We start from the raw sequence: 20,017 nt of genomic DNA on the forward strand, positions 1-20,017 counted from the left end.
CATCTTAGAGAATCTATTAGATCAATACATTGTTCTTTATCTCATTATAGCAAACATATTTATAATGAATAATTTAACACATATTATTAACCAGCTGGTACCATTCATTTTATATTTGAAATGCTGTACGATGTGTTGTGTCAAAGTGCATGCCAACACTTGGATAGGTTTTCCCCTCTGAGAAGACGACCCACTCTTTCTGTTATTGGAATAAAGTTTCTGCTAGTAGATTATTTCATATCTAGAGTGGGATACATGTCCCCTGCTCTGCTTTATTAATAGAAACTCTAGTCAGTATTTCGGAGAGTATAGACTAAGATCCATTTACTTGTGGCATGAACTTAGTCAGGGTTTGTGTGTCCCCAGGAGTATAGTTGAGAACCCCTGACCTAAATGTTTTTATGTGTCCTGTGTGTTCCAAATCTTTTTTTAGTTCAAACACATATACCAATCACCATTAAGGGACACACCAAGCTGACGTTGAAGAACTAACAACAACCAAGACTGACGGATGGCTGGCAACTAAACTTACACCCCATTTCCAGGTATAAATATATAATTCTACTTTTTATATGTCTTATAAAGTTACTTTGTACAATGTCCATTGATCCAATGAGCTATACAAATAAAATGTAACTGACCTAAATTGAGCAGCTGACTATTTTCACAAGCCAAACTTCTAGATTTTGTCAAGAACTGCTTACTTTTATAAATAAAAAAAAAGAAAAGTAAACAACAACAACAAAACCCCTTGCTAAACTAAATGCAAACTTGTATTATCTTGTTTACTGGCCACTAACTGTTGTACCATGAGATTTTTTTTTACTTCCAGTGACTCAAATATCATTGACATAATCAAAATTGTGTTAACTCTGTCAACACACACGCATGCATGCATATACATGGGTGTGTGGTATTGTATAATTGTATAATTGTGAAGTTTTGTTCAGAAAAGTGTAAAAAAAAAAAAAGCCATCACATAATCCATATCTGAGACTAAGGGCAAATTAGTGTTAAACGTCTGGTCTCAGCACAAAAGATACAGCCGCCAACATGTCTCAGGGCCTTTAAAGAGCTCAGACTAATCTAACGTAATACTTGGACCTCATTTGGTTCAGTCACACAGAAAGTAAGTTTCATGGTAAGCCTTCGCTGCAGACCACTTTAAAGTGCAAACAATGTTGTAGTTGTGGTGAAAGAGCAAAACTTCCTTGTTGTCACAGTGGTGTGATCTTATGATGTCTTGGTGGTGACTTGTCAGTGGTAATTAGCGAGTAATAACTTCATGTCCTTTCTCATGATGTTCATCATACGAAGTAGGAAAAAAAAAAACACTGTTGCATTCACAAAAGTGTCGAAAGTCTTTCGTTTGCACCATCAGAGCACAAAGCGCTGTTTTAACTGCACGTTTACAGTTACAGGCCTGTGTGGCTATCATGCACCATTTTGAACTGACTTTGCAGCCTAGCAACAGCTGCAGATACTTAGCAACAAGCTAGCAAGTAGACATTAGTGAGTAGCTTAGTAACAAGGCTAATGTTAGCTATAACGTTAACGTTGCTGGTTACCTTCTCCAAACAGTGATTAGTATGGGCAATGGTATAGATTTATTTTAAACTTAAAGCGAGAACTGTTATAAGCTCATTTCAAAGAAAAGAAAGGGGACTTTACACTTTGCACAGCCACATTTTCTATGGCTTTTAATGGATGTAGGCAGGGAATTACAAGTTGAATGCAGCACTAGACCCCCTTTTAGCAGCTCTTTTAAAAATGATTCACCATGGAGAATCTTAGCAGATTAAGAGATGCGGGGTATTTCTGTTATTGCCCACCTTTGATCTTGGCTGTTGCATAACTCATTGATTAATAGAGATCGAGTACTTTATCTAATCTAGCTCTGAATGCCCCTCGCCTCTCACCCATTAGTTTAGTTGCTTTCATCTTAAAATTACTGTGGCGATACCAGGGCTTTGTATATGACTTCCTGCTGTACTGAAAGGGGAATCTTGCCAATGGGTTTTCAGTGTGATTGGATTCTGGTTTCAAGCTGAAATCAAACACCATACTTTGTTCAAGTATGCATGAGAAAATGCCACACTAGATAGTTGAACTCTTTAGACTTTATTATATGAACTATTGGCTAAGCTGTTTCATTGGATGGTTGTAATAGCTTGAATTTATAGTAATAGCTTGACTTTCAGCCGCTCACCTTTATCTTCAGTGATTACCAACCAAAAAAAGGAGAGTAGGGTCAAAATAGATCACACTTTGCAATGGGAGTAACTGAATAATCCTGCATTAATACCTAATTGTGAACTGAATTAATATATATGTGAACTAATGATGAATTAAGGCATGTACTAATCACAGTCTGATTCAAGATTCAAGAGTTTATTGTCATATGTACAGTGTACAGTGTGTTACACCATACAATGATATTCTTACACTGTGAATCCTCCAGTAGCCTAACACATAAATTAAAGATATAAAGAAAGAAAGAATAGAATAAACAAGGTGTGAATTACAAATGTACAATTCAAAATGACTCATAGTGCATAGTGATGAACCCTAACTACAACAGTCTTATGATTTCATGCCTGAATAATGAGCACCTTAATTACACGTTAGTAAACGTTTATTAGTTAATTAATGTATTAATTAACAGGTAAATCAAACATAATCTTTAAGAAAAAAAACTATTTATATTATTTGCCATATGCAGCTGCATACACAAACATCACCGGATGTCACTGGATTACTTTACATATATAATTTATGATTTACACTGATCCTTCTTAAGGAATGTAGAAAGACGCACTAATAATAAACACCAGTAATTTCATCTCAACCCATTTTGCATCATTCTCCATCCATTTCTCGTCAAAACCCAGTGTAGTGCTACGAAGCCTGGCTCTGCTTCTGCACCTAAAAAGGTGAAAATTTTGAAATTATGTACAGTTTATTTGTATTCTTTCATCTATAGCATGATTGAGTTAGTTTCTTTGTAAACGTTAACTAATACATTAACTAGCGTGTATTTGAGGTGGTTGTAATTCACATATGAATTCATAAGACTCTTCATAGCTCTTCACTGGTTTGTGATTAGTATATGCCTTTACTCATCACGAGGTCATAGTTAAATCAGTATTAATTCAGGCATTAGTGCATGATTATTATTCTACTGTTTTGTTTTTTAATGTAAGGTGGGCAGATAATACCAAGACCAAGACCATGGTATTATAATTGCTCATTTCACTCCCGCATACTCCTGAACCCAGATCTATGCCCTTAAATGGGATTTGGGGATACTAATGTAGCAGACTACAGTCAATGTTTTTTCCCCTCTTCACAGTATGTTCTCATGCCTCTGCACTGATTATTGATTTTAATCACTTCTTCACTGTCTTCATGAAGCAAAGAGCATTTCTGCCATGTTACTGTTAGGTTCTGTGTTTTGTGGCATTTTTGGATTTAACACATAACAATGCTTTCTGCTTGCCACCGAGTGTGTGTGTGTGTGTGTGTGTGTGAGTGAGTGAGTGAGTGAGTGAGTGAGTAAAACCAGACCACCAGACTCATAAAAAGAAGCCTGTCTTTATCCCAGGCACTGACATGGCCAGCTGATGGGGCCCCCCAAAACACAAGTGCTAGCATTCCATCTCATGCACCGGAAAACATCCGCCCATTTCTCCCTCCCTTGCCTTCCTTCTCTTTCTGTCCTTTTACCCACTCTCTTTCTGACCACATGTGCAGCCTTTGTGTCCATGTCCTTATAAGGAGCTTTTGTTTTTGACATGCAAACACTGTCTTGCACCCAAAGCCCCAGGTTAGCGTCAACGTAGTGACGAAGAACGTGTCGAAAACTCAGATAAAGGCTCAGCGTGGGTCCCTTGTTAAGGCAGACTAAGATAAAAAAAGCAAGACACGTGGCTTTGATCGAAGCTGCGCACAGATTCATGGAAAACACAGCTGAGTTCCTCAGAAGCGAGGAGCAGGAGAGGGAAGGGAGGAGGAAAGGGACTGAATGTGAGTGGGTGAAGAGAGCGGAAGTAGGAGGGCCTTAGAGTGGCTAGAATGGCCTGGTTTGTCTGGTTCTTACTCAACTCTGCCTTTTCCAACTTGGGCTGCGCTATGATTGGCTTGAACTCTTGTCGCCATGGTGAACGGGTTCGCTCTAGGCTCTTTGGATAAAGACGTGTTTGCTGGAGGGAGGGTAGGAGAAAGAGGAGGTTGGGGTGGAGGTGACCTACATTTTGATTTAGTTGCAGGCTTGACTGGTCAGCCCTCCAGCAACACGTTTTACATACTGCACACACAAGCCATTTACTGACTGCAGGGGAATTTTCCTTTGTGAATGATTTGGCAAAGTTTTCAGCAGTTGGTACTTACCACATGATGTGTAATAAGGTTTAATTAGACCTATCTCTCACTATGACTATGTGCCAATTATCTAAACCTTGGTTGGGTTTGTTCCAGGATTGCTTTTTACTTTAGCTTTTTATGATGTGTAATACAAATCTGTAACACTAAATATTTCGACTGTGTTCAAAAAGAGAACTCTCCAGAGCTTTTAACTACGTTAGCCATAACTCTAGTCTCTTAAAGCTTTTGTTCTTCTCCCGGTCTCACTCTCTCGACAGCACCTGTTGCTATGCTGATGTGTCTAAACTGTGCTAACTGCCATTTGGCGTTTATGGGGTGTGTCTGTGAGTGCATATTTTAGTGTACACAAAATGTGGTCAGGGAGTCTATTAGTCAAATACATCCTCAGGAGGATTCATGTCATATAAGGGAATGGTACAGGTTTAGACAGTAGCAAGTCTTTATGAAGTCATGTGATTTATTAGTATGAATTATCCTCTTTCTCTGCTTCCCTCATGTAAGTCAACTGACCTTAATTCAAGCCACAAATGGGGAAATGGGGGAAGAAAAACAAAGGTAGAGTCACACACACACACACACACACACACATACACACACTTGGCAAACTAGCTTTGCAGGAAGGGTCTTTGTTCATATTGGCACACATGCAGTCTAAGGGTTACACAACACACACTAAAACTTTCTGTCTTTTCTTTTTCGCTCTCGGGGATAACACTCTCATATGGACATATATATGGAATCTGGTAAAATGAATATGCACAGCTAGTGTTTCTAGCTCTCTAGTGAACATGGTGTTAATGGTGTCAAATTGGGACACAACATTTAGCTTGAAATGGGATCATGATGAGATCAAAATGTCAATGCACCAACCTTAGGTAGAATTGCATGAATGTTTAAAATAATTATATATATACTGTATATACAAGTGAACAGTCAGTTCTCAAAGTTGATGTGTTGGAGGCAGGAAAAATGGGCAAGTGTATTGAGCTGTATGACTTTGACAAGGGCCATATTGTGATGGCTAATCAACCATCGGATACCACAGAACACTTTGAAAGGTCTTGCAGACCATGCTGATAGACACAAGCTGGTCCTACACAATATTTGGCAGGTGGTTTTAATGTAAATCCAAGTAAAACAAAAAAGTAGTGGTATTCAATAAAGTAGGTCACTTTTTATTGCTCTCTCCTATTGTCTTACCAGTTTTATGAGCTGTTAAAACCAGCCTTCTGTTTGCATGAGATCTATGAGATCTTGCATGGAACCTCAGTGATAGCTTTATCATTTCCTCATTTTAGATTTGTAGTTTTTTCTAGGGGGGTTGTTTAACATGTAAGACTTGACCTTGAAATTAATCTCAATACTGCTGTGTCTTTGACCTTGGTCTCCTCTCAGTTTTGAGCCAATTGTATCTCAATCTTGCCTTGAAGCATGATGTCTCAAACTAATTTCAATTCTAAGTGCAATTATAAAAAAAATCCTGCTGAAGTCATGTTCTTGACCTCATTGTTTGTTGAAGTGTGGTTGTATTTAAAGCACATGATAAAATCTAGGTAGAAGTAATAGCTTAGATTTATAAAATAGTCGACTATAGACATTCTAAGCGATTGTTTCCAGTTAATTACTAAAGAAGGTAAAGGTGAAGTTAAAACAGCTGAAATTTATAAAAGGTTAATGGTCATAAATGAAGATTATACTTACTTTGTGTACAAAGTATATAACAATTCAAAACAATTATTAATGAAATTAATCTTATTAATTTGCCTATTGCTTGTGTACTTCTACCGACTGACGGATTACAGTTAAAGGGTGCAGTTGATCTGATTTATGTTGCTGTCACACATCATACTCCTAGGATGAACTCATACACCTTTCTCTAAATAGCTCTGAGAAATTTTATAACACGTGTTTATGAGCAGCTTTATGTCTTACAAATATTAAGTATCCTTTTAAGACTATTTTTAGGAATAATTCTCAGAAGCTACAGGCTAAACCTGTACATACTGGCCCAGGTCAATAAAAGTCTTGGCTGTTTCTTGGTACTGAGTGAGGGGGCAACCCACTCAAGTTTTAAGAAATCTACTGCATTAAATCCACTCTGAAGCTCTGAATCTTAGATAAAATTGTATTGTCTCAGAGAGGATTTCCTTGCCACCATCGCAAATTGATAAATTAATCATTTATGTTCTGAAATTATGTGTGTAAAGCTGCTTTGTGGCAAAGTCTATTGTTAAAAGCACAATACAAATAAAATGGAACTGAATTGAATAAGATTATGGGTATGTTGAAGGGGTCAGTTTGCCACCTGTGATCAGTTGAAAGACAAAAGGATGGAAGCAACAGGAAGAGAAGGCCTACTTCTTTGTTTTTTCTTTGATATATAAATGACTCCCATATTTTCACCTTGCTCAGTCCCCCCTCCATTCTTTCTCTCTCCCTTTAGTTCTAGTTCTTATTGTGTCCTCACATTGGCCGTGTCATTTTCTTGTATTTTCTGGCCTAGAAAATGTAGTTCTTTCTCTGGCCTATTTGATGCCAGAGAAAGAACCAGCTTTTAAATAAAATGTTTATTTAAGCAAAAAGAGAGATAAAAGTTTCACTTGCAGTTCAGAGCCTAAAATGAGGATATAGCTGAAGCAAGGCAAACCTTTTCCATAAATACTACAATTATATGAGTTGAAAGTGTTCACCAAACACTTAATTCTTTGGAATAAAGTTGATACATGTCTAAATTTCTGATTAAAATTTGACATACGGAAGAGGTTATCAGCGATAGTTTAGGGCATTTTGTATGTGCCATTTAATACCTCTATCAAATTCAAGGAAGAAACATTCATCATAGTAACATAATGTTCTAGTGACACCTGGGAAAAATTCCCGCATGTCAATTTCCATTCATCAGCAGAGCCTAGGAAAGTACAATTGTTGCAAAACAACATTCATTTATTCATTTGTTCATTCCTTGTGTCATGGTGAATCTATACAGAGTACACTGGACACAAAAAGATTCAATGTGCCTTTTTTTCCCCAATTGTTCCAACTTTGACCTAGACAGCTAGTTATAAAAAACTGAACCAGGCTGAAGTTCACAGAATTAGCATTCGATGTGAGAAGGAACAGAAGCCTTAAGTGACATATTTGTGAAGCTCATCTACATTTTTTCAGCAACACTGTTTCAAAACAGTGTAACCAAACCCTCTCAAATGGGTTTGTAATGGAATCAGATAGTGTCTTTGAGCTCTGACATAAGTACCAAGGCATTTTCAAACAGAAATGTTTACAGTAAAGAAAAACATATTAAATGGATTGCTGACAGATATATGCACTACAACCTTTTCAAAAGACATTGTAATTTAGTGATCCAATGAACTTCAGTGGTATTGATTTGTAGGTCAGTGTTAACTTCACTGTGAGTGATGTTTAGTTGACAGCTCCAAGTGGGAGTCAGTGCCAGTTGGGTTCACAGTGAGCTTGGAACAGACATGACAGCAGTTCTGGCTAGCTCTGAAGAGTTTCAAAATACTGCAGTCTCTCTAGGGGAGGTTCGCCCCTGGCAAACACATGCAACGCACACACACACACACACACACAGTATTGTACAAAATGAAGAAGAAACACAAAGAGTGAGAGCTGTTAGCCACTACTAAGGTGCTCAATGTGTAACTAATGTGTGACTGATGCCTTAAAAAACACACACTTTTGTCTTTCTTCAAAGATACAGTAACAAACATTTATATAGACCCTTCTATCTCTTCTGTAACTGTTAAACAGAATGCATGTAAGTATATGATGAAATCAGTGAGTTTGAAAAACAGATTAATAACAGCTGCAATGTGATCACATTTACATAAGCTTGTTCACAGGCTGAGGGCAGATAATCGTACAATTATTAGTAGGATTACAGCCTGCTATCTTGGAAAGCAGTGACAGGCCTTGTGTTTAGTTCTCCAATCTCAAATTGTTTGTCTCTCTGACTTTTGTCAATTGCCATTTTATTAGAAATGACAGCAATGCTGCAGCTTATTCTAGAGGCCGTCAAAAAGAATATGGAATGTCAGAGCATTACAGATGGAGCTCACACTGTAGGCTCTTTATGCACATTTCACTCAAATTCTTTCTGTCTCTGACTGCCTCTGTCCTCCAGCGCTGGCCTGCTCCACTGACCTACAACCACAGGCTAAGCAGAACAAGCCAGGTAATGTGAGAGCTCTGTGTCCACTTGTTGTGCTCGAATTGTTCTTTCACAGAAGCCTCTTTTACAATGCACAACCTCTCTCTAGCTTCCACTCACCCTTCATCCGTCCCGTCCCATCCCTCAGTCCCTCCCTTCTGTGTTGACCTACTTTTCTACTGACCTGTTTATGCAGACGCCTGTCCACACCAATTAAACCCGAGCAGGACAAAGAAATGCTGTTGTTGCTGTCTTCTTCATTAGGAAATGTCACCTTGTCAGTGTTGGACGGATACTGTGTCATTGCCAAAACTTATAATACTTTAAGTACTGTATAAGGGAACAAAGAGGGCACTTTGTGGTTCTCTGTGTTTTATTATGTGGAAGAAAGACACTGACACATCCAGTTAAATCCTTTACTTTTTTGAGGACACACGTACATGTTTCCTTTTTAAACTTTAGTACCTTCTAAATGCAGTCAATAAACGATTAGAGCATAGCTGTATGTCACAGTGGGAGATCTCTTTCTCCATCTTTGTCCCTCACTCCCAGACTTATTTCAGTCCCAGACTTGTCCTGTCTGCTTTTAGGCATGTCTGTCCTTCTTTTTAGCCCAGTTTGCATAATATTCCCAGTGGTTATACATATCCTGGACATTTGCTCCTATTTTATTTTTTCGTTGTTGTTTTTATGCACCTGTTGGTAAGACTTTTGCAAAATATGACATCTAAGGCCAGGAAACTGAATCTTAGGCTTTTTATTTTCCAGATCATCATAGCTAGGGAACTTGGGGTTCCTAGATTCTAAACTTGAACATGGTCTGATGTCCTTCACCTGTTTTTCCTGCTTTGCTGAATAGACTGTAAACCATTTCTGTAATTTCTACAATAAGATTCTGTGTAAATTAGTATAAAAACTGTGCAAATATTTGTACTGTGTACTGTGTACAGTACTATGTAAATATTTATACTGTGTCAAATGACCTTACTGTAAATCTACTGTACAAGTGCCCTGACTACAGTAAAATATACTGTATAATTACCTTTGCTGTAAAACTAGACAACAAAGGCACTGAGGTACATAATCTTTTTAAAAAAAATAACTCCTTACATCTGATTAGCCAGAAGGTATGAGTTAATTTTCTATATCAGCATGTCTCTGACAATAACACTAGCTGCACAAGTCACAAATGACAAGTTTATATAAATGTGGTCATTCTAATATGTTACTGATTCTACACCGCTGGTTTCTACAGAGCCACACTGCTGTAAAAAATTACAGAAATGTGACTGAAAAGAAAAGGAGAGGCAGTGATTCATGCTGTTAGATTTTATCCCTGTGCTTTATTTTCTTCCTCTTTGAAGCAAATTGTTATGCTGTGTTATGTTTGATTAGTTCTGACTTTTGGGTGTTCTGGTACAAGCTTTTGAAACTTATGTTTTTCTTGTGCATGGATAATCACAAACTGAATATGCATTTATTTTTAAGTGTGTGTGTGTTTGTGTGTGTGTTTTCCATTCTGTTGCCCAGCTGGTTTTAGCAGTAGGCTGAGTAACTAGGCTGAATAACTAGGGCAGTGTTACATCAGGGAAGTGAACATGCATAAGTAGGTCTGAGACAAAGTGTGTCAGTGTGTCAGGTCTCGCTGAGCTAACCTGACTCAGGGCTTTAGCATCTGCTCAAAGCTCTATCTGCCATAACACTTTATTTGATGAGGAATGCTGCCCTGTTGGAGTTTATAAACCTTCCCCACATTCAATAATAGCTTTGCTGTTCGCGGAAATCGAGGGCACATTCCATCTAATTAATAGCAGGTCTAAAATGTTGGAATTGAAGCTATTTTGTTTGTATCAGTAGATGTGTTCCAAAGTATCCCATTATTTTTTACATAAATGAAGCATAGTTATATATCATAGGAAGAATACTACAATAATAAAAAGAAACTGAAGAGCTGAACTGTCATAAAAGCAACATCCTTTTTATTTATTTATTTTTTTCTTTCATTTTTTTTTTTTCCAAATGCACCCATTGTCTTCGATGGATATTAGTGTTGTAACATCATGAATCCATTTCAAAACAGAGAGTGTGACAACAGTGCCACTCCATAACACAAGTCTTGTCGAATCTTTGTTTCTTTTTCATGAAATTATGAACAGAAAACACAAAGATCACTGAATTTAATACACATAGATAGAATGAGGGAAGAGGCTTTGAAAAGGGGAAGGGGGGGGATGACAGAGGGAGCTTTAAATACATGAAAACAGGACAACACTTTTCTCAAAAATCACACATAATTAAAAAAAAAAAAGAGCACAGAATACAGTGTCATCCAGGGTAGAAGAAACTTTACATTTATACATTAATAAGTGCTGTATGCCAGACATGACATGTAGACTTGACTTAAAAATCAAAAACAAATAACAGTGAGTCTAAATGAGGCACATTAAAAAACAAACAAACACACAACATATTTTATCATTAAAATAAGTTAGATTGTTCCTGTCCTTAGTACTCTGACATGTACAGGGAAATATGTAGGGCTGTGTCTGTAAGAGACTTATAGATTCCGTGAACATCTGTGAGCTGAATGGCTTAAGTAAGGTGTCAAGGGCAGGACATCACAATCATGGCTACAAACAGCTGCTTGTTAATGCCGATCTAATTCACTTTCCAATTTATAAGAGGTTGGACCTTTTCAAACATATTATTTGGTAACATTTTATACTTTCCAGTCTGTAATTGCACTAAAACTGTTTAATTATGACATGCCACATACCTTGGCTTTTTTGTTTAAACAATTTGGGGCATTTTGATTTGCTTTTAAAAAGGTTAAGTTGCTGAAAATGATAACTTTTCAAATGACAATTAAAAAACTTAAATGACACCTGAACAGTAAACACAATGATACTATACAGTATTTTTTGACAAATTAGTGAGTCATCAAAATCCTTTTTGCCCTTGTATTTTTTTTTCTTTTTTCTCCAAAAAAAACCTGGATTTTATTCTTAAAATATATATTTATATATAATAATTATATCACAGTAATATACAAACCAAGTGCTTGGACAAGAGAAAGTGGTGTGTGGGATTGTGAATATGTTGTTAGGAATAGGGATTGGGAAAATGAAAAAAAAAAAAAAAGATATATGGCAGAGGTATGAAATGTAAAGCTATTGTCTTTCTTTGGTCAAGGGAATATTCCCAGAATGCTCAGATGTTTTGATATGTTTCGTGGTGAACAGCAAGCCTCTGATTTGGTATAGAAACGGACCACAAACCAGTAGGTATTTACAGTTAGTGAGTAGGTTAGAATGCCTCACAAATGGTTGCTATTGCCATGTTTGCTGTTACCTTGACATCATGTTATAACAAATTGTGATTGGGGAAAAATGTGAACAGTTTGTTCACTCCTCTCATTTGCTGCACAAGTGCTTTCGTAATTGTGGGATGAGTTACAGAAACAAAGCAGTCTTTACAGTATAATACAGTTTACCCAGAAGCTCTGTCTGCTTTTGGGGCCGACATTTCTATGTCTATGTCTCCGCTCCCAAAGCACACCAATACCAGGTGGGAAGAGGCTAAAAGGATATGTCTGTTAGCATACTACCACAGTAGGTCCCATAGTGTCCTTCACTTATAGTCTTGCCTCTTATTCCTGCTATTGCATACACCAGGATTTTCTTTCCATAATCCATCCATCTTTCCCCTGTTGAAGTGGCCTGCTTGCAGAACTCTGGGGTCGGCTGGCCCTTAACCCCTGACTCTCCCTTTTATCAACCAACTTGAAGTTGCTGGTTGGACTGAGGCAAAGCCAGGTAAGGGTGCTGAGGTAATGGATGCACATGTGCTGGTGGTGTAGTTGGTGATTCTTGAGTTGCTGACCCAGCATTACTCAGGGATCTGTGCTTAAGGCGTAGTTTGTGCGGTAGTGCTGTACCTTTGACCTCTGCTTGACTGTCTCTGCTTTGGCTTTGTGGGGAGCAATTTGGCCCTCCAGCCAAAGGGGACTGCTGGTGATAACTGCCAGTTTCAGAACAAAATGAAGATGGGCACTCATCATCAGTGGATGCTTCTTTGTCAGAATTGCGGGGATCACCTTCACTTAAGCAGGTGTCCTTTCCTGAGTGACCCTGATAGTATCCGTCTTTCCTGGGACCTCCTTCGTAACTCAGTACTGGAGGCTCCTCATCTGGTGGGCTGTCATAGTGGTACAGCTCTTCACCTCCTTGTCTGCAAAGGTCTGGTGCCATAGTCTCAGGCTTCTGACAACTAGCCACAATCTGCTGATGTTGGGCCCTGTATGCTTGTTTCATTGCTGCTTCTCCATCTGAGTATTCATAAGGCAGAGTGTCTAAAGTCTTACTTTCATGCTGACTGGTTGCCTCTGATAGGCTTTCAGTGCTTTTGGTAGATCCCTCTGTAGGTTGGATTAGGATCTGTGGCAGTGTCTGTTGAGTGATTTCCTGAGGTCTTGAACTTTCTACAGGATATGAGACACTGCTCGAGCGATACAGAATGACGCTTCTTTGAGCAGTCTGCACTGGTGGTGCAGCAGCACTGACTACAGTCTCTTGGTGTTGACGCTGTTGTTGGTGGCTGTGATATCCTGATTGAAAGGTGTGTTGGTGATGTGGAGTGGACAAATCACGACGGATGTTAAACATAATTGGTGTGGTCGTGCTGTTTGCAATGTCCAAATCTAACCCTGGCCCTTCCTGCTTGATGTCATAGTTCAGTGGCTCTGGACTGTCACGTGAAGAACCATCAGACATATCTGACAGAGAACCTCGAGGAGAGTATTTAACTAGCTGGGCAAGTCCCTCACCCCGAACAGACTGCTCGGCCTCTGAAGAATCAGAGTTCATCACTTGGGAGCCACTGGAGTAGCCATTAGGGTAGAAATGACTGGAAGAAGAGGAAGAACATGCAGAAGATCCATTCATTGTTCCTCCAATTTGCTGGCTCTTCTCCATATAGGAGGCTGCACTGATGAGTCCAAATCTGAGTTTCAGCTGCAGGAGTTCAGTTTTTAGACGTACATTCTCATCATTCAGTGCAATAACTCTATTCTCCAAAACCATGTCATTGAGTCTCCGTTTTTCCCGGGAGCGTTTAGCTGCTTCGTTGTTCTTGCGCCGTTTCTCCCAGTAGGAAGCATCTTTCTTCTCATCAGAGATAAACTCACGCTTGCGCCGGCAGGTCATGTTTGGCTTGGATTTTAAAAGGCGGACAGATCGGGGGTTGCCCTTGGGTGAAGGAAGAGAGTTGTTATAGCCTGAGAAAGTTTCTTTATTCTCTGTGGTTTTGCCTACACTGGACTTTGCTGGGCTAGGCGAGTTTAAGTTTTCCATTATTCTTTAAAGAAATCCAGTTTGGAATCTTCTTGCTACCACAGAAATGGTACTGAAATTTAAGGGATGGGGTGGAGGGGAAAGGTGGTTATCAAAATGCCTGTAAGGTCTCCCTCCTATTAGTAGTCTTGAAGGTTGGACTAAGTAGCTGGATCAGCAAAAATCTTATGAGGTATTTTAGCTGCAGTTGGGGTCAAACTCATTGATTTTGCTGAAGTTTCAATAATAATAATAATAATAATAATAATAATAAAAATAATAATAATAATATTTGTTAAGTGCCCAGATTGGCTAAAAAGATCAAAAATAGGTGAGCCTCTGTGACACTTTCCTTCATTTAACTAGTGTTGATCATCTAATGTACTCCCAAACCAGCCACACCAACAGCCAACAGGGTAAACAGGGCAGAAAAAGGAGGAAATTCTTGAAGTCTCAAGAATGTGTAACTATTAGCTTAGGGCCACTGTGACCTGTTCTTTTTGTGTGATTTCAGGGTTTTTTTCCTCGCTTTTCAAAAAGGCTATGTTAATAAGCTGGCAGAGACAGAATCCAGTGCTCGAGGCGTATTGCAGGATGTAGGTCACTCAGTCTGTCTCAGCTTGTCAGACAGTGGGGAGGGGTGCAACCTCTATCTGAGCCTCCAGATGGCTATGTGCTAGAAGGCTGTGGACACAAAAGCAAAAACATATATCTGTTAATCCCTTGAGAAGAACACAAGCACTCATTCTTCAACATGTTTTTTTACTCCTTTTTCAGTGAAAAAAAAACCCAACTCTCCATTCCTCCCAGTACATCTAGAGAATCAAGGGATTTAGGTAGATATTTGTTATTGGGAGACCCGCACCTAATCCTGTGCTTAGCATGTCTGGCTTTAGTTGGACGGTCACCTATGGCAACACTCAATAGTCTGTTCTGCAGTCTAACCACCGTCTGACCTTTTAGCCTTGCTATTGATCTCCTCTGTCTGTGACCCATGACCTCTGTTCTCGGCCTAAATGTTGCCTATTATGAGGTAGTGGCAACAGACTAGGGCATTTGCAAAAAAATGTTAAACAATGAAAAATAGACAATGCTGTTTTACTAACTCTGTTTTAATTCCCACAAGTCGACTTCCCTTAATTCCATTAGTTTGACTCACCAACTGTAAATGCTTACAGCATTAAACAGCAAAATTCCCCTACAGGATTGAGAGCTGTGACCATAACTGCATGTCTGGCAAGCATTAGCAATGAGCACATGATTTGTTTTTACATTCTGAAACACTAGCCTGTATTACATCACTGAGTGTGGGGAAATCAAAGCAAGGCTGAAGTAAATGCTTTTTGAAACATTACCATGTTACTGCTTCACTTCTTTGGACGCATAGCCGGAATAATCCGGTCAACAGATCTGGTAATGTGTTTCCTACGTATGTATGGGTCAAGGAATAGATTCCAAAACAGCCAGGCAGGAAAAACAAAAGCCAGGCAGGCTGATTGTGGTTATTTTCTGGGGATAAATCACTAAATTGCTATCAGATGGCAGCTGATGAAGGGCAAGATATATTTGTTTAACAATGAAGAACAGGCAAGAATCTGATGAATTAGGTCAGTTGAAAAGCCTAGACAAGCCCCACTGCCTATATTTGGAAAAGTGTGACAAGGGAATGTTTTGTCAACTTAACTAATGCACTGGGGAGGTAAAGTCCCACCTGGCCAGAGGAAACTCTCTGGAAAACTTAATGACAGCAAGTGATTTTGGCTTTACTTCTGCTATTTTTCTATTTCTGAAGTCCTATAATGGCAGAAACAGTTACTGCTTTTGTCCATTTTTATATCATAGAATAATTGATTCAAATCTTTTTACTCAGTGGCTCATGTGACAGATCCTAGAGAGCTTGGAGATTAATTCAATACGTGTATCTCTGTTTAATATCGTGCTCAAGGTGGGCTTTGTTTAATAACTTCTAATAGACTAAGGGGCACAAATAACACTAAATAATCTGCTGCATTTATTTTAATCTATCTATCTATCTATCTATCTATCTATCTATCTATCTATCTATCTATCTTACATTGTCTTCTCAGAATATATTAGAACATTATTTATCTTTAAATTCTCTCAAGAGAAATCTTAGGAATCTTGTCTCATCTGCTAAGACATTTTCAACTGTGAAAGGCTTTTTACAGTAGCAATAATTCTAGAACAAAATCTTTCAGGTTTGAGACTAATCTGGGAATTTTCTGTTCAACTTTTCGAAATATGTTAAAGCTCACAAGATTGTAATGAGGTTAAATAGACAGATGCCACACAAGGATTATACACTGGCTAATCTAATATTCAGAGTTTAGAGCCCTGAAGCCACATAACTAAGGGTTAAAGAAACAGAGACTTTCTCCCTTGCTGGCCCACTAACCCAGAAACTGGGCAGCATGTGAGACAAGCCTGTGCTCAAATATAGGTCAGGAATGCTTCAGCAAGAGCTGGAGCTAGGAAACGGGTGGGAGGGGTCAGATATTTAGCTAAAAATAGAGGGAGGTGAGCAAAAGATTGAGGGAGACTGAGACGAAGAACGAGACAGACAAAGAGGAAAGAAGGGAGGGGAAAAATAACGGTTCATAGATGATTGCAGTCAGAGAAGAGACTTGAATACTGGCAGTGCTAACAAAGGGCCACCTCACTATCTCCAAAGCAGAGATAAATGAGTGATTATAAAAAGAGAGCTTTATGTATTAAACATGGCCTGACTGTGCATGTGGTATTTCCATTTGATTTAACAAATTTGACTGAATGATAATCCATTACATTCAGAAACATTAAGATAAATAAATGCTCATAAATACTGCAAGTAAATAAATATTGCTATGTAATCCCATTTTTAATATCAAATACAAATGGTTATTGTAAGCAGCTACTTAAAAATATACCACTGTGCACATAATAAACCACTTTAAGACCAGGTTAGATGCAGATTAACGATCACACATCATTAATGATGAGACAAAGGATCTTGCGCTTCCTGATAATTTGGGGGGTGAATAATCATATTAATAATGTGGTGATCACCTCTGACAACAACCTTATGTTCACTTTCTTTTTAATGTGGAAAAGCAAAGAGATACTGCTGTAGTCAAAGGTTGGGGCGAGGCATGGAAACTAATTCGGTGCAGTCGCTGCACGTGTTGCTTTGGGGTTTCTTTTAAGTAATGGAAATAGCAACGGCCAAGCTGCTGACCCCATGGGTCAAATTATAATTGTCATACGGGGTGGGGGCTTAAATCCTGTGGTTGATCTCATCTTCTCTTAAAAAAATGTCTGCTGTTTTCAGATAAAATGATTTGAGATTTGTAGATCTCTAAAACATGCACTGTCATTTAGTTGACATTTTCCAATCTTAAATCTAACAATATTATATTATGGCTTCCAAAATGATGACGCAGAAGGTGGCAATCAAACGTAAATAGATTAAGTTGATAGTTTAAAAAATGGCAGTCCTTTTTTTTCTGTTGGTTAGTGTTTGATTAGATCAGAAAGTGAATTCGAAGCCTTTCTAAGATAATTTCCTATGCAAATATACTTCCATCAAAATCCATGCAAATACGTTTGAGGTAGGTACACTTAGTCAGTCCGATTTGTAAAATTTTCAAAAACAAATTTTTAACGTAGACCTATTTAATTCTCTTTACAGGTCTGTCTAATGGAATGACAGAGCAGAAGCTGTTCACAAACTTACAGGTCCAATACTGAACCTAGGTCATTCTAGGCTACACATCAGTTCAAGATCAGTTCAAGGACAGCTAATACCTTCATTACTTTTAATTATTTATTAATAAAAGGATGACAACAAAGTGATGCACAATAATGCTAATGATGGTACACAAGGACGCGCCCTTTTCCCGTTGTATGTGCGTGTGTCTCCTTTGTTATGACGGTGAGCATTTCGGCACATGGTGGAGTGCTTATTCTGGTTTCATCTGTTGTAGGACATGTTCCCTCCCTTTGACAAACATGACCTACATTCACAATTAGCGCGCGCGCGCTCACACACGCACACAAACACTCACACAACCCGTGCATCACAGTATACGGGTGTTTCCGCCGATTGCATCATCTTTTGTCCGACTCAGGCCATTTATTTCATTCAAAACTGAAGAATCTGTCCCATATGTTTAGTCTGATACTGCTAAGGCATCAAGCAAGCGATCCGAGGGTGTAGTGTGTAGAGTAATTGCATCGCAGGTACAGTATAAGTACAGTAGTATAGTGATGAAAATGGGCTTGACTGTCTATCACGAGCCCCTGCAACATTTTCACTTTTTTTTGTTTGTTTTTGTGTCCATTTATCCTAGCCACGTTCAAAACCACTGACACTGGGAATACCCTATTACGATTCTAAGTATCGCAAAATATTAAAGCACCATATGGTTATTACAGTGTATTAGACGCACAGCTGTCTAACGCGCTCTACTAATTGCTGCGACCTTCGTACTGCGTAAACCTAACCGATTACATTTTTTTTGCAATAGTGTTTCAGTTTTATTCCATATCTGAGGAATGGGATATTCTTGAGGCAACTCTTGAACTTTGCGAAAGTAGGTAATCAGGCTAGTTGTGGACACAAAGCACACACTCCGTAGCCGTAAGCTACAGCGTCAGCTAACCGCAGGACGCAATTACTGATTTAAAATATCCAGGTGTGTCCAGTGGTGTGCTATAAAAAGTATTTAAAAAAAGCTGGCGGAAGATTGCTGTTAGTGGTACACAGCCAGTTCAGTTAGTTATGGCTTCAAAGTCTGGTTCCTGTCTGTTTAGTTCAAAAGTTCCGGGCGGTCACTTCTCCTTCAGCCAAAGTCAACAGTCGCGCCATAAACAAGGGACGCGCTGGGGTGTAGGCTAATTCTCCCCGGGGCTGTAGGCTAATTCTGGGATGAAAGGGTTAACGGGCTGGCTCGGCAACCACCTAACACCCGCGTTAACCTTTATCGGGACTGCAGGTCACACGTGACGGCCAGAAGCGTGTCATCATCCCTAAGCTTTGTAAACCAGAAACTGCTTTATATTGTATCTGACACTTCAGACCCGGGGACAATTTCATGTCAGAAGTCAATTGCAACTATGTTCTATTAACTAAATGTCAGTCATAAATGGTGTAGCCTAAGCAATAGCCATATGCACTGAATGCGCAGTCTAAGTGTCTCGTGCGTCCGTTTCTAGGCTCGTGTTGTTAGCAGCAATCCCGCACTGGAATATGGAGACGGGGCTACAAGCCTCGCCTTGACATTGAGAAAATGCACCCACACCATGAGCTGGATGTTCACTGACCGCACGTTAAGGACACAGCATGAAACAAAAGCCTGTAGTGTTCCACTCTGAACATGTGCGCACGCTTGCCTGTGTGCATGAAAATGTACGACAGAGCTACATTTTAAACAGTAGTATTTGGCATATTACGTCATATTACGAATATTCCGAGCCGCGTGTTTATTGTGTTGCCGCCGCTGACTGGCACAGCAGCTATTGACTTCCAGCTGACCCTTCAAGCGGCATGCATTTACACAATGAAACTAAAATTAGAGCCACATGATTGAAAAAAAAATCCCTAAACAAAACAAAAAGCTTACCTTTGGTGATTTACGCACGTATCCAAATTAGTCGCCAAAAAAAACCCAGACGTTGGTCGTTGTATAGCCGGGATCGGATAGGCAGAAATTGCTAAGACATGCAAAGTGTCACGATTCTCGTTCAGCGCTCTGCTCGTATGCGGGCACGCGTTCAGTGTGACTCGTATTTTGGTTCCTCGTGTTGTGTTGTTGAGGCGCACTCATGTCCTCCCTCCCTCGCTGTGCTGGAAATATATGTTAGTAGGTCACAGTTGCATAACTAGTTGCATAACATTCTCTCTCTCTCTCTCTCTCTCTCTCTCAGTCCATCCTCGAACCATGTTGCAGCAGAGAGAGAGAGAGAGAGAGAGAGAGAGAGCAGGGAGGGACTAGGCACGTAGCCAGACGTGCTCCATGCATATAATAAGGTTACCAGAGGGAGAGGGAGAGAGATCCTGAAACCTAGAGAACAGAAGACATTTTTAGAAACAAGCCCTCACTGAGACGATATAAAAAGAAACAGTTGGGAGAGG

General features: G+C 39.2%; 1 protein-coding gene across 1 annotated transcript; it reads right to left on the reverse strand.

The window, feature by feature from the left end:
* Positions 1-10,530: 10,530 nt before the first annotated feature.
* Positions 10,531-19,813, reverse strand: nfil3-2 (nuclear factor, interleukin 3 regulated, member 2). The gene is made up of 2 exons (XM_058418098.1): positions 19,506-19,813; positions 10,531-14,568 (listed from the first exon to the last, which is right to left on the reverse strand). Exon 2 carries the CDS (start codon positions 13,903-13,905, stop codon positions 12,328-12,330), a length of 1,578 nt encoding a protein of 525 aa, XP_058274081.1. The 5' UTR covers positions 13,906-14,568; positions 19,506-19,813; the 3' UTR covers positions 10,531-12,327.
* Positions 19,814-20,017: the final 204 nt, after the last annotated feature.

This window comes from Hemibagrus wyckioides, linkage group LG02, assembly GCF_019097595.1.
Source record: "Hemibagrus wyckioides isolate EC202008001 linkage group LG02, SWU_Hwy_1.0, whole genome shotgun sequence".
NCBI lineage: Eukaryota > Metazoa > Chordata > Actinopteri > Siluriformes > Bagridae > Hemibagrus > Hemibagrus wyckioides.

Excerpts from the sequence above, each read along its gene's own strand:
- nfil3-2 (XM_058418098.1), bottom strand. The coding sequence starts at position 13,905 with ATGGAAAACTTAAACTCGCCTAGCCCAGCAAAGTCCAGTGTAGGCAAA.